Below are 12,494 nucleotides of genomic sequence, written 5' to 3' on the forward strand. Positions count from 1 at the left end.
GCTTAAAAAACTATATTAAGCATATTTAAAGCTTAAGAAATGGGTGTTATCGAATAAAGCGTACCTTTAGAAAGGTAAATTACATATCACTTGTAACATATCCTATTAGAATGAATATTAAAAGAAGTTCGAAGTTATAAATACGAGAACGCATGGGTTATCGGCAAGTCAGAAATCTCGTTGGTTCAGTTATCGGCACTTCGATGTGTGAGTGATCGGCAATAGCGTTAAGGAAAAAACATTTTTCCTGATAACGAAGAACACAATAGCTTACTATATGTAAAATACTGCCCATCTGCCGACAACCCATGCATTGAAGAACACTGGCACATTTACCTTAATAAGAATTTGGTAATTCATTGCGGTAAACGGCGTGCAAGTGAAATATTGGGAAGACATCATTCAAAAGAAGAGGGATCGAAACTCTGACGTCTGACGTCTGGCGTCTATCAAATGCTTTACAAAATTTCTAAATCTCACTAGCACATTTTATATACGCATTAAAAATGCACACATAGTTTTGACATTTCTTTTCGCAAAAGCTAAGTTATTTTTGTATTTTTAGATAAATCACTATTTCTGCAAGAAAAATTTGCTAAAATAAATAAGACAAATAATTATTAGCTTAGATTTCCTGCAGTTTTTGATAATAGTGCAGTTACAAGAGTTGCTGATAGATGGAATTCTAAGGAAATTTTTCTTCATATTATTAATACAACCCCGTCCAGAATTGATTTCAGAATTATTTAACTTTGACGTCGTTTAACGCAATAAATGACCAAGTACTTATAATAATAAAAAAGAATAAAGTCTTGGAATTTTAAGCCTTCCCTCCGAATTCGTCAAAAGTGTCGGTGCTGTGCAAAAAATATATTTTTGTCAAGCGTGGCTTCTCCTATCGACAATCTCTTTCTAAATTTTCGTCTGCTTTCTCGGAATTTACGAGATACTTTCAGGCGAAACATTTTCTTATTAACAATTTACAAAATTGTATCGACTGCAAGACCACTACAGTACACGTAAGTATAATTTAAGTCCACCTCAATACAAATTAAAATATAGTATTATATGTACATGTTTTTCAGTGCTGGAAAAATTGGGGGTTTGGACTTCGGCCAATTACAGAGAAAGTCGGACATTTTCAAAGTCGTTTATCCCACAACCTTAAATTTAAATGTTTTTAAATGCACAAATTAGTTTCTGAAACTAAATAAAATAATTTCTTTTATCGAGAAGGAATTTCATAAAACTTAGTCTTCTTTCTGGGATTACAGGATGCAAAGAATTTCTATACGCATTTTTTAGTTTCTGTTATGTTCATAATTGGCATTTATAATCAAACTTTAATCTTTCCACTTATTATGAAATCTATTATTTTTCCGTAAAGCCAAAATTCATAAGAAACTTAAAGTACATTATTCAAAATATAATTTACTGAAAGTGGTGCAATAATCTTTCAAGATTACAGAGTAAATTTGTTTTTATGGAAAATTATAAAACTCTCATCTCTCATTCTGAAAATGAAATGAATTTCTTATCCATTCAGACAATGAGACAAATAAAATGCATTGAGGTTCTTCACTAGACTCTAGAGTGTGCGTATATATATATATATATATATATATATATTAGTGTGTGTATGTATGTATACATACTGTGTGGCTCGGTGTAATTACCTCTTAAAAAAAACGCAATCTGAATGCAAATCCGTGACAGCTGTGAGCTAACCAACGGTTTCAGTATTGCCAACCTATCCGAGAATAAAGTTCCTGTAGTCACAGTATGAGCGCGTATGTGTTCGTTAATTAAAACTTTACTTTTCGATTTCGACCCACTGAAAAAAATTCCTGCACTCTCATTTCAACACACTTTTATGGTCGGCGCAATTGTTAGCTTTAAATTATCCGAGTTCGAGATTTTTTTCATGAGCAATCAGAACCGCATCTTCAAGTTATTTTAAAATATGGTTCTAATTTAAAAGATTTCGAATTTTTTTATAACTCGACTTTAAATTGTTTCGGGACACTAAAATTAAAGGAAATTTAAAAATTAGGCATCAATTAACCTAAAGATAATTTAAATCTACTTTCCCTTTTTTGTAACATCCTTCAACAAAAAGAAGAAAATAACTTCAAAGTTTATTACTACATTTATTATGATCAAACTACGCGACAAGGGCAAAATAATGTTTATACCTATTGTAAATATATTAATTTTGTGTCAGTTTTCAGGAAGATCACTGCTTGGTTTGTGATTTCCTGCATGAAATACTAGATGCACATTATGACGTAAGTCGGTAATGAAAAATTCTTATACTACAAAATGTTCTGGGTGAAGCGTCTCGTCTCTTTATTTTCTGTCCTGACATATGACAAGGCAATTTATTGCTATTTCTTATTACAAAAAAACATGGAGAGCATATCTTTTCTGCATGGGGTCGTGATGCCATATATCTTCACGACAGCTAGTCGACAGCCTAACAATTTTCTCGTAAATAAAATCTCGAGAAAACTGCGCCACTAAATATGAAAAAAGATGAGGAGACGGTGTCATCGACAAAGTCGAAACGTTTTATATGCATCTATTGGCACGTCATGCCTCGGCGTCTTATGACGCCAAATAATTTGTTAATATAGAATTTTGAACATTTCTGAAGCCCTTTTTAAGGAGAAAAATAAATAATTAATAAAAATTACCTGGGAAATTATTTATGAAATTTTTACTCACCGGCTCTGACCTGGACATCGCGACTAAGAACTCTCCCGACAGAGTTACTAGCGACACATCTGTAAGCTGCGCTGTGAACGTCCTGCCTGTAAGCAGCGGCCGGAAACGGAAGCAGCACGAGGGTGCCATTGCTGAGGACTCTCCTCACACCAGGTACGTCGCCGACCGGAACTCCGTCGACAGTCGACCAGTCAATGTTGGGTTGGGGACTTCCGGTTGCCGCACAGTCAAGCCAAGCGCCACTCGAATTCGAGAATTCCACCCTTGATGCTGGTTCGTTTAGGAAACTCGGCCCACGAAGATGTGCGTCGAAGCTGTGGCCACTGGAGGATGAGACTACCACTGTTGCTCCTAAAAAGAGATTTAAAAAAGTTGAATACCAGACAAAACATGTTTAACTTATATAGTTGAATCTAGAGATGATATTTCCAGCCGTAATCTTTCTAGTCTAACCAATCCTGGTTCTAACTCCTTATTGTTTGTACCGGGGAACGCCCTTATAATCGAGATTCCCCAAGTGTTTCTTCAACGTCCATCCATAATGTAAAGTAACTCTCAAGCCTTGCTTACACTCTTTTTTCAGATATAATGATAACGCAGCGTGCCTATATTAAAATAAATGGATATGTCGAAGTTATTAGCACTTGTCTTGTACCAGTTAAACAAATCACTAAAATTACTTTAAATTTTCAAATTGGAAAACAAACTTGGCTGTGCATAATGTCATATATTCTCAATAGCTAGCTTTCCTTCAAGTTTTTTTTTACTTTTTATTTCCTTGTAAACAAATTTAATTTAATTTTGAACTGGAGTTTCCCCTGTCACTCTGAAAAAGACAGCAATTTATTCCAAAAGAATGTAATCAGATTACACATTAGATCGAAAAAGCCATGCATCTAAAAATATCCTCAAGTGAAAAGCAATTTTCTCTTTCGGAACGTTGATGGTTTATGCGTGGTAACATGAAATCTCCACCCTATATCGAACCTCGTTTGATAGCAATAGACGAGAGGTTGTAGATGTGATAAGGATGCGAGGGGCACTATCGGCATTGCAGATTCGTGGATTACGAGAATAGTGCTGTGAATTCCTCTTCGATTTTCAAGCCTCTTCCCTATCGTATTCATTCAAAACTCACATGCGTTCGTTCGCGAGTTGGAATTTGAAGGAAAACTTTGCTGCATTCATTACAAAAAGAAGCTGAGGGTATATTTCAATATAAATGAAACCTGATTCCACAGAAAGTTTGAATCTGTCTCTTCTAAATTCCATCTTCGAGACATTTTATTTATAGAGAATAATGGAAGAATAATGAAAGAATGGAAGAAGAAAATGGAAAGATGCGGTGCTGTGCCGGTATATCTGATTAACTAAAATGCAGTTAAGGATGTGCAATACGTACAATCAATCTCAAAAGTTGCCTATCTTTAAAATGATTGTTAAAATCAACAAAGAAATAACTATTATTAATTTCCGTGAATCTTGATGGAGGCTTCTAAGTTCAATTAAAAAAAAAATAATTCAGGTTAAAATTGTTTATTTAACAGTAGTTATTTAAAGGTTTGGTTTTTCCTTTCCCTTTAGGCAAAAGTTAAAATTTTTATTTAATCCTAATGATCAAGGTCTCATTTTATTCTTTGAAGGATTCTCTACAATTCTATTTCGGTGGTGTTATTTTTAATTTAAAATATGATTGTTTATAACAATAAAAACTGTTTTATTTCTCAATTAATTTTTAAAAATAAAATCACCCCAAATAGAAATTTAGAGAATCCTTTGAAGAATAAAATGGGAGCTTGATCATTAGGATTACATAAAAATTGTAACTTTTCCCTAAAGAGAAAGGAAAAAGTATACCTTTAAATAACTACTGTTAAATAAACAATTTAAATCTTAATTTTTGTTTAATTGAACTTAGAAGCCTCCATCAATATTCACGGAAATTAATAATAAATATTTTTTCTTGATTTTATCAATTATTTTAAGGATAGGCAACTTTTGAGATTGATTGTACGTAGTGTACATCCTTAATTGACTCAACTTTGAATCAACATATGATAGAAATCAAATCCACCGAATGAAAATGTTCGACAGCAGTTGCTAAGTGCGACGCATGATAGGTAATAGTTTGCTAATACCATAATTCCTGACTAAGCCGCTTAATCGGTTCCGTTTATGCCGACTGGCAAATTATTATTAACCATATCAGCCAGTGATTAGCGCTGTCGCATAAATATGTATGCATATTTATTATGTAGATCCACATATGTTTGAGTAGACATGAATAGCAAAGAGCATCAAAGCTCTCAATTTCAACGAATATATCTTCGGTTTCACTGAATGAATGATTTTTCGTGATGGAAAATTTGAGAGACAATTTTAATTCAAAATTATCCAATAATACTGCACATGAAAGATTCTGGTTCATACTGATTTATTGTTTCAAAGTTTCATAGAGCAAAAATTATTACCAACTGGTTCATTGTTATATTCTTCTGGTATTAGTTTTGATAGAAAAACTGAATCTCTTGTGACTAAACACCATTGGGAGGGATGTGTAAGGTCCAGAAAAATAAATGAACCGAAATGAAATAGGCTCAGGTGAATTTATCTTATTCTCAAGTGTATTTTCTTTATATTTAATGAGAATAACAGTATTATGAATGCAATTTGAAATAATAATAATTCTTTTAAATTAATAATTTAACAGTTTGGTATTGTATCATAATCACTCATTAAGTGATTCTAAGCGGATTTAATTTAGAGGTGGCTGCCTAATTTCTATTAGTACGTTACATTTAATTATTCAAAGCTTGAGACCATAGGCTTAGAAATTAATTGAATCAATTGGCTTGTGAGTATTATCTGGATAAATATTTGTGTTAACCTAAAGCTAAGTATCGCTCGATATCCCTAATAAATTTTGCGATAGAGATATAGTCCTTCTTTCTTTAAAATACCTAATTTCCGAAATTTTTTATTAATTTAACCATATTTAAGACAATAATATTGACCTTGAAATAACTTTTTTAAGACTCTCAATTAATCTTTAGTACATTTCTATGTAACACCCTTACGCAATGACTTACGTTATAAAACGATAAAAAGTTTTAGCTGAAAGTGCTTGGTATAAAAATGTTTCAAAACGTAATTTCCTCGGAAATAGCCATCCTTTCGAGAGAATAGCGGAGGTTACAGGGTTAATCGGTAGAATGTAATTGTCCGCTGAGTGGAGCGAGTTCCTGGAATTTCCTGTACCAGATTTTCATCCCACGTTAATTGAGAAAAAATAAGGCACGAAAACCTCTTCCAGGGGAAAAGTGCCAGGAAGAAGTGGGTAGATGCTACACTTTCAGCCTTTTGCCGGATCAAATAATTGCCGCCTTGATCGGGTGAGCAAACAGCAAACCAACCTTCTTCTCAGTGTCCGGAAAGACAGAAGCTTTCGTTTCTCTTACCTAGGTCTGAGTATACAGTACGTGATGCTGGGCAACCACTCTCTCGCTCTACTTGCTCTTCTTTTGAGTTCGGGGAGTCGGGGTAGACTCTGCAAATTCAATCTTACCGTCGACTTCCACCCATCTACCCAGTTTGTTCCGCCTATCGATTCTCGTCCCTACCAAACACTGTATCTATATGGTGACCGTTTTCTCTGGTTTTCCGGACTGAGAAAGCTCAGAGTTCAGGTGGCCATAAGTTTGGTTATTAGGCGGAGATAAATTCCCTAGGTGACCAAAGCAGCATAGTGACATTTTTCTCCGTGCAAGTGACCAACAGTTGGCTGTCTGTAGTTAAAAGTTGCGTCAGTCTGGAAATCGGTAGAGAACGGTGTTTAAACGGTGTTTAAAATTTCTGAAAAATGTATCACGTGTTTTGTGAATAGCCGCTGGATTCTCGCAATCCCCCATCAGCGAATTTACGTTTAAATTCGATTGGCAGCCAGACTTAGGCCATATCTTATCATTATATGAATCTTGTGTCATTTTATTCCAAGCCACCAACACCGAGAGTCAGAAGCTGACCGAATGTTGGGATGAGCTTTGGAAAAGCTTACCCGACAATGAGCCGATGGGAAACTCGCACCTGAAGCAGTACGGAAAATTGTCTTATATGTTCATAAATATAAAACACATGTTGCTTTCAGACCCTCGACAAAAGCGCAATTTCTTCGAAAGAGGTTTATCGAATCTTCTTTCGAAGAAGTCCCATTCTTTCTCTCCCGCTTCCTTATAGGGTAAGATTGAATTCCTTTCGAAAGTAAACACCTGGTTCATTCTATTTGGAACACGTTCTGATTTACAGAAAAAAATTATGCGTTAAAAAAAATTTAAGCTAGGTTACATTTTCTTGAAGTTTCAGATTTGTTGCTCTTTATTTTAAAGGTTCTGTAATTGAAGAGAAAATTATTTTTAATAAGAGATTCAGAACCGATACGTGCACGTGCATGGGAAAAATTGGCTTCCAGTATAAATTGAAAATCGTGTTTACGAACAGTTTCCTAACAATTTCCTAGAAAAGGCCAAAAACAATGATCTCAGGTGGAGGAAAGGGAAGTGTTACAGAAAGACAGGTGGGGAGGGGGGCTAGAGTAAAATGTAGGCAACGGATTATTTAATGTATATAGACCTATAGAAGAAGGTGGTGAAGTAAGGTAATGAGATGGGCGATGGCTTAATGAGAGTAGGGATGTGGGGTCGTAGCAAGAATTGAAAGAGGAATCAAGCGTTAAGGTGTATGAAGAGGGAGAAGAAGTAATATTGATGACTGATACTTAGTATTAGGTTAAAATTGAGATATTATCATTTATGAACTACCAAAGTGAGGACGATGGACATAATATTAGTGCCTGAATAAATACTTTGCGTAGAGAAATAAACAATATTCCCCAGTCGATGTTTTTTTTAACTATAATATTTCTTTTTTGATTTTAAGGGACTTTGCCGATATTTAAGAATTTTGTTTAAAATCTCGTTTATAGTTCAAATGCCCCTGGAATATTTGAAAATATTTTCCATCCCATTATACAGGGTATCCCAAAAGTAATGAAACACCTAAATAATTTTCCAGGTAAAATATTTTTTTCAAAAAGGAATCCAATGTTGACCTTGAATTTGAACCTTGAGCTTGAACCTCAAGGTTGTATAACTTCAGCTGAAGTTCAAAGTCATCCTTGACCCATGACCTGAGAATATGCTTGGACGTATTTCTCGCTCTTTCGATTTTACCTGGAAAATTATTCAGATGTGTCGTTACTTTTTGGACGCCCTGTATAATGAGATAGGTCAATTTTATAAACAAATTTCTGACTTATTCATCTCTTTTAGTCGAGATTCTTTATATTATTTCAGCGTTTCTATTTTATAAAAATATTGAACAGATTCTAAAGAGACTTGTGTCTGTTATTTTTTTAAGAAAGTGTCTTTTTGCTTTAAAATTAATATGAACAATAACCACATATTATATTTTTTTATATAAATGAAAACTTGTCATTGTGTTCAAGCAATCGGAGTTTATTAAAAAAACTCTTAAAGTTACTATATATAAACTTTGAAAAAGTATTAACAAGTAATATAAATTGAATTTACAAATCTGCTTATATAATACTAATTGGGTTTTGTGACACATAAAGTGTGTCACCAGTCTCCTATCGGAAGTCTATACATCTTCCAATGTTTTCTTAAAGTCTCTTTTTTTAATTGCTGGTGCAACAGAGCGCATTTGAAATTATTGCATGATGTGGGGTTTAATACCTGCGTCGCATTAGCCTCTCCTTTAATTTTTATATTCGTCAGTCTATTTGAAAAAATTGTAATTTGTGGTACGCTCAAGCGCATTTTAAATTCCAAAAGTTAGTGAACATAATTTTGAAAACGACTATTTGTAATGAAAATCATGTCAAACCCCTTTTCAGGCGATCCCAAACAACGCATTCTAGTTTTGGGCATTTAACATCGGGGAATTTGAAAAAGAGGGAGGAGTGAGTCGAATTTGTGTGGGCGACTGAATCATCTCAACTTTCCATAATCTCGGATTTAAAATTCTCAAAATCAGGATGAGTGATTTTTAGGGGGTCACTATAAAAAGGGTTTAGCGTTGATGGAGGGACCCAGGGGGCACAAAATTTAACGCCGTCTTTACGACATCGTTACGACATCTTTACGACAAATTTACGACATCATATGTCCATATCGCTAAGGTGTTTTTACGATATCGCAAAGACATCATCAGATCATACGACGTCCTTACATTGTCATAAAGACACCTTAACGACACAAACATAGGATATCGTAAAGTTATCGTAGAGATGGCCTTACAATGTCTTAAAGACGTCGCCAAATTTTTTTCCGACTGGGGAATGGGTATGGACAACTCTCTTCCCCATTTGCGTCAAACCCCTTTTCCAGCGTGCAAAAAAATACTAGCTCCAGTCTTGAGCATTTTAAATTTGGAACATTCGAAAGGTGGAAAGAGTTAGTTGAAGTTGTTCTAAGAACTACCTGGGCCTTATAAATACTTTATACTGTAACATTCACCTTCGATGTTTTCTAATATACTGATTTTACGGTATTTTTTCTTGTTCAACATTAAAAAAAGTGTACTGAAAAATTGTTGCTTGAAAAATAGTGAATGGCGGTTTTAACCAGTATTGGACGGCTTTGTTTTTTCAATAGAATATTTCATTTGACAGAAAAAAAATCAAATCGGATTAAAATTTCATTCACTCTCTAGCTCAATTTGTCTAGAGCAATTTGTCACTTTTCATTGGTTTTAGAATCACATCAAAGTTACTATTAATGAAAACTAAGCGAAAAAGATGGCAGAAAGTATATTTAATATTTTTTAACAAATGGTGCTTTTCTTTCTGTTCTCATCTCTTCTTTTCCATCCAGGATATACCACTCGCCTCCTTCCCATCTTCTTTCCTCGCGTGTATACAGGAAACTGAAACGACTGGTCGCCTTCTCAAGAACCTACGAGCTTCGAGACGAATCGAGTCTCGTATATTTCAAAGTAAGACGTCTTATTTCTACCATCGTTTCCGATTCTCATGATTGTAAAACGAGAAGTGCATTTCACGTTTTAGCCTCAGGAAACTGTTTACTTATTCTAGAAAGGAGAAATCGGTTTGGTTACTTTTTTAAGATTGAAAATCAGAATTGAAAATAGAAAAGTTTTTGAAATTTTGTTATTTTGTTTATTCGAAATAAGGTTTTTTTTGTTATTTCACGTTGTATTGCAATTTTTTTCGTTTTTCTATAAACTTAATTTTCTCATTTTCAATGTTTTCTTTATGATTTCAACTTTACACATACGGTATACTGAGCAGCATTACCGTTTTTTAACTTCTAAATTATTTATATATGTATATACATACATACATACATACATACTCAGAAAACACACATGTATAATTTTGTATATATATATATTTTTTTGAAAATGCATTATTATATATGAGAATATTTGAAATACTGTGAAAATGTTGCATGAAAAAATGTGACTTTTGTATTTTCTATTATTTTTTATGCCATCAAAATTTAATTTTTGATTCATCAAGAAAATTCAAAAAGTTATCAGCACAATCTTCTAGGGCATTTAAAAATCAAACTTTTTCTTCTCTTGCTTTTTTTTCATATCGTCCTTTAATTGGCTCAAAAGGTTCATTTTCGTTTGTTTTTTGGAATTTTGTAAATGCTATAACTCTGGTAATTTTTGATTGTTTGAAAAAAGTTGTCAGGATAAATTGTTTAACTTTTGAAATACTATGAATAACCGTACAGAGAATTTTTAAATTTTGAAAAAAGTGGTCTCCAAAATATACAAAATGTGCCCAATTTTTGAATTTTCATTCAAAATGGCTGGCAAAACGAACTTGGCCTTTAGTTTAGGACACTAAACAAGTGTACCTAAGGGCCATTTAATAGACTAAGTTTTTCAACAATTATCGTGTTCACAGACAGACAGACATACAGGCATACAGATAAGCTTACAGTCAGACATACAGACACATTCGGAAAAATCTGTGTTTCGGATTCAGGGGGTCTCAAGACGTGGACATCTGACAAAAATTGGATTGGGTCAAATTTTACACAAATATAATACCTTCTTTGATGAGAATGTAAAAAAATCCGATCGGTTACCCTTAATGATTATTAATAGCTTGATATCATGAGAAATTAGGCAATGTTTAATGAGTTCAAGTTGCAATTTTTTTGAATTTAAAAATTTAAGTTTGCAAAATTTTCATGTATGAAATAGTTCATTTTACAATGCATGATTTTATAGTTTTGGGCATTCAAAATTAAATCGTTCAAAACTTAACAATTTGATCATTTCTAAAAATAAAGTATTTCAAATTGAAAAAATAAAAATTGATGACAGTTCAATTTTCAAATCTTATAAAAATCTTATAAAATAAATAAAGTACTTGATATTAGATAAAAGCATAAATACATATTTTTATAACCACTAAAATGTGTATAACAATATTTGAAAAGTTTCTAAATTTGCAGATTTTAAATGTGTGACATTCAGCTTATGATATTTTCGAGTTTAAAACCGTTAAACATTTAACTTGTTTTAGGCATGTGTCTATTTCAAAAATCGGACTCGCTTCACGGTAATTTAATCGTCAATTTATTATAACTGCACATAAATTACCGAAAATTACTGGGAATTTATTCTACTTGAAATTTTCCTTCGAAAATATTAGCATTCAACTCTCTGGATGTTTATTTGTTCCATCTAAAAAGTTTCAAATTTTAATGAGGAATTTTGATACTTGTTTTCGGAATTATTAAAATAAAACGCCATTTTATTTAAAATTGTTCAATTTTTAGGTTTAATTTTGAAGCCCTAGATATAAACCTGCAAGTATTCAAATTTTACAGTTTTTCTATTAAATTTGTTGGATTCAAAAGAGTTTAACTTCGAATGATTTAATTTGAAGTACTAGTTAGTCACTTTAATTATAAAATATGTAGCTCTACAAGCTAGATTTAAAAAATTTTAATGACCAGAAAAAATGTTCGCTAACCGGTAAATGACCAGGAATTTTTTTCTTTTCTATCACCAGTCAACCTGATTTATATCCCTTTTTATAAAGGGAGATATTCCGAAAGTTTACAAGAATATGAAAAGTAAGAAAAGTTTAGTAAAAATAGGAACGAATCCGATCATCTTTGAGAATTTGTTGCCAAGGAAGTTCGAAAAGGAACATACCGTTTAATGGAACGGTGGGTATTGCACGGAGTTGTAAGATTGGTCGCTCAGCCAGGAACCAATAGGTTTTTCAAACATCCTTGTGAATTTCAGTTGGAGATTCTGCTTCGTGTAACTTTGGCGACCTGTTGCCCGCCAAGTTTTCTGCAGGGAGAACACGCTTCACTGATAGAAAGTATTTCACAGTGGCAGTAATATTGTCCATTCGGTCTCTTCCGAATAGTTTTTGAAATACCTCCGATCGACCCATCTGTTCTGATAATAAATTGAATGAACGACCTTTTTAACTTGTTGTCCATTTCGGTATACTGGCATCTTAAGAAAATACAACACCGTTAAACAGAACAACTACATTTTATTAAAAACTAGTAGTCTTGCGCGCGCCATGGCGCGCGCATATTTATCTTTTTATAAACAAAAATAAATAAAAAGCTTATCTTTTATATGTTATACATATTTAATGAATGTTACAAAATATTAGTATAAAATAATACAAGACATCAAGGGATGAGTTCTGTATCTGAAACTGTAATTAATCTTTTATA

The 12,494-nt window shown here is 33.1% G+C and overlaps 1 protein-coding gene across 1 annotated transcript in view; it reads right to left on the reverse strand.

Annotated features, from left to right (window-relative positions):
- LOC117177916 (Down syndrome cell adhesion molecule-like protein Dscam2) overlaps positions 1-12,494 on the reverse strand; it is a 273,718-nt gene that overhangs the window by 77,212 nt on the left and 184,012 nt on the right. The window contains exon 2 of the mRNA XM_033369016.1: positions 2,728-3,078. Coding sequence (XP_033224907.1) covers positions 2,728-3,078 — 351 coding nt within the window. The remainder of the gene's footprint in view (positions 1-2,727; positions 3,079-12,494) is intronic.

The sequence above is a fragment of the Belonocnema kinseyi genome, chromosome 8 (genome assembly GCF_010883055.1).
Source record: "Belonocnema kinseyi isolate 2016_QV_RU_SX_M_011 chromosome 8, B_treatae_v1, whole genome shotgun sequence".
Lineage (NCBI taxonomy): Eukaryota > Metazoa > Arthropoda > Insecta > Hymenoptera > Cynipidae > Belonocnema > Belonocnema kinseyi.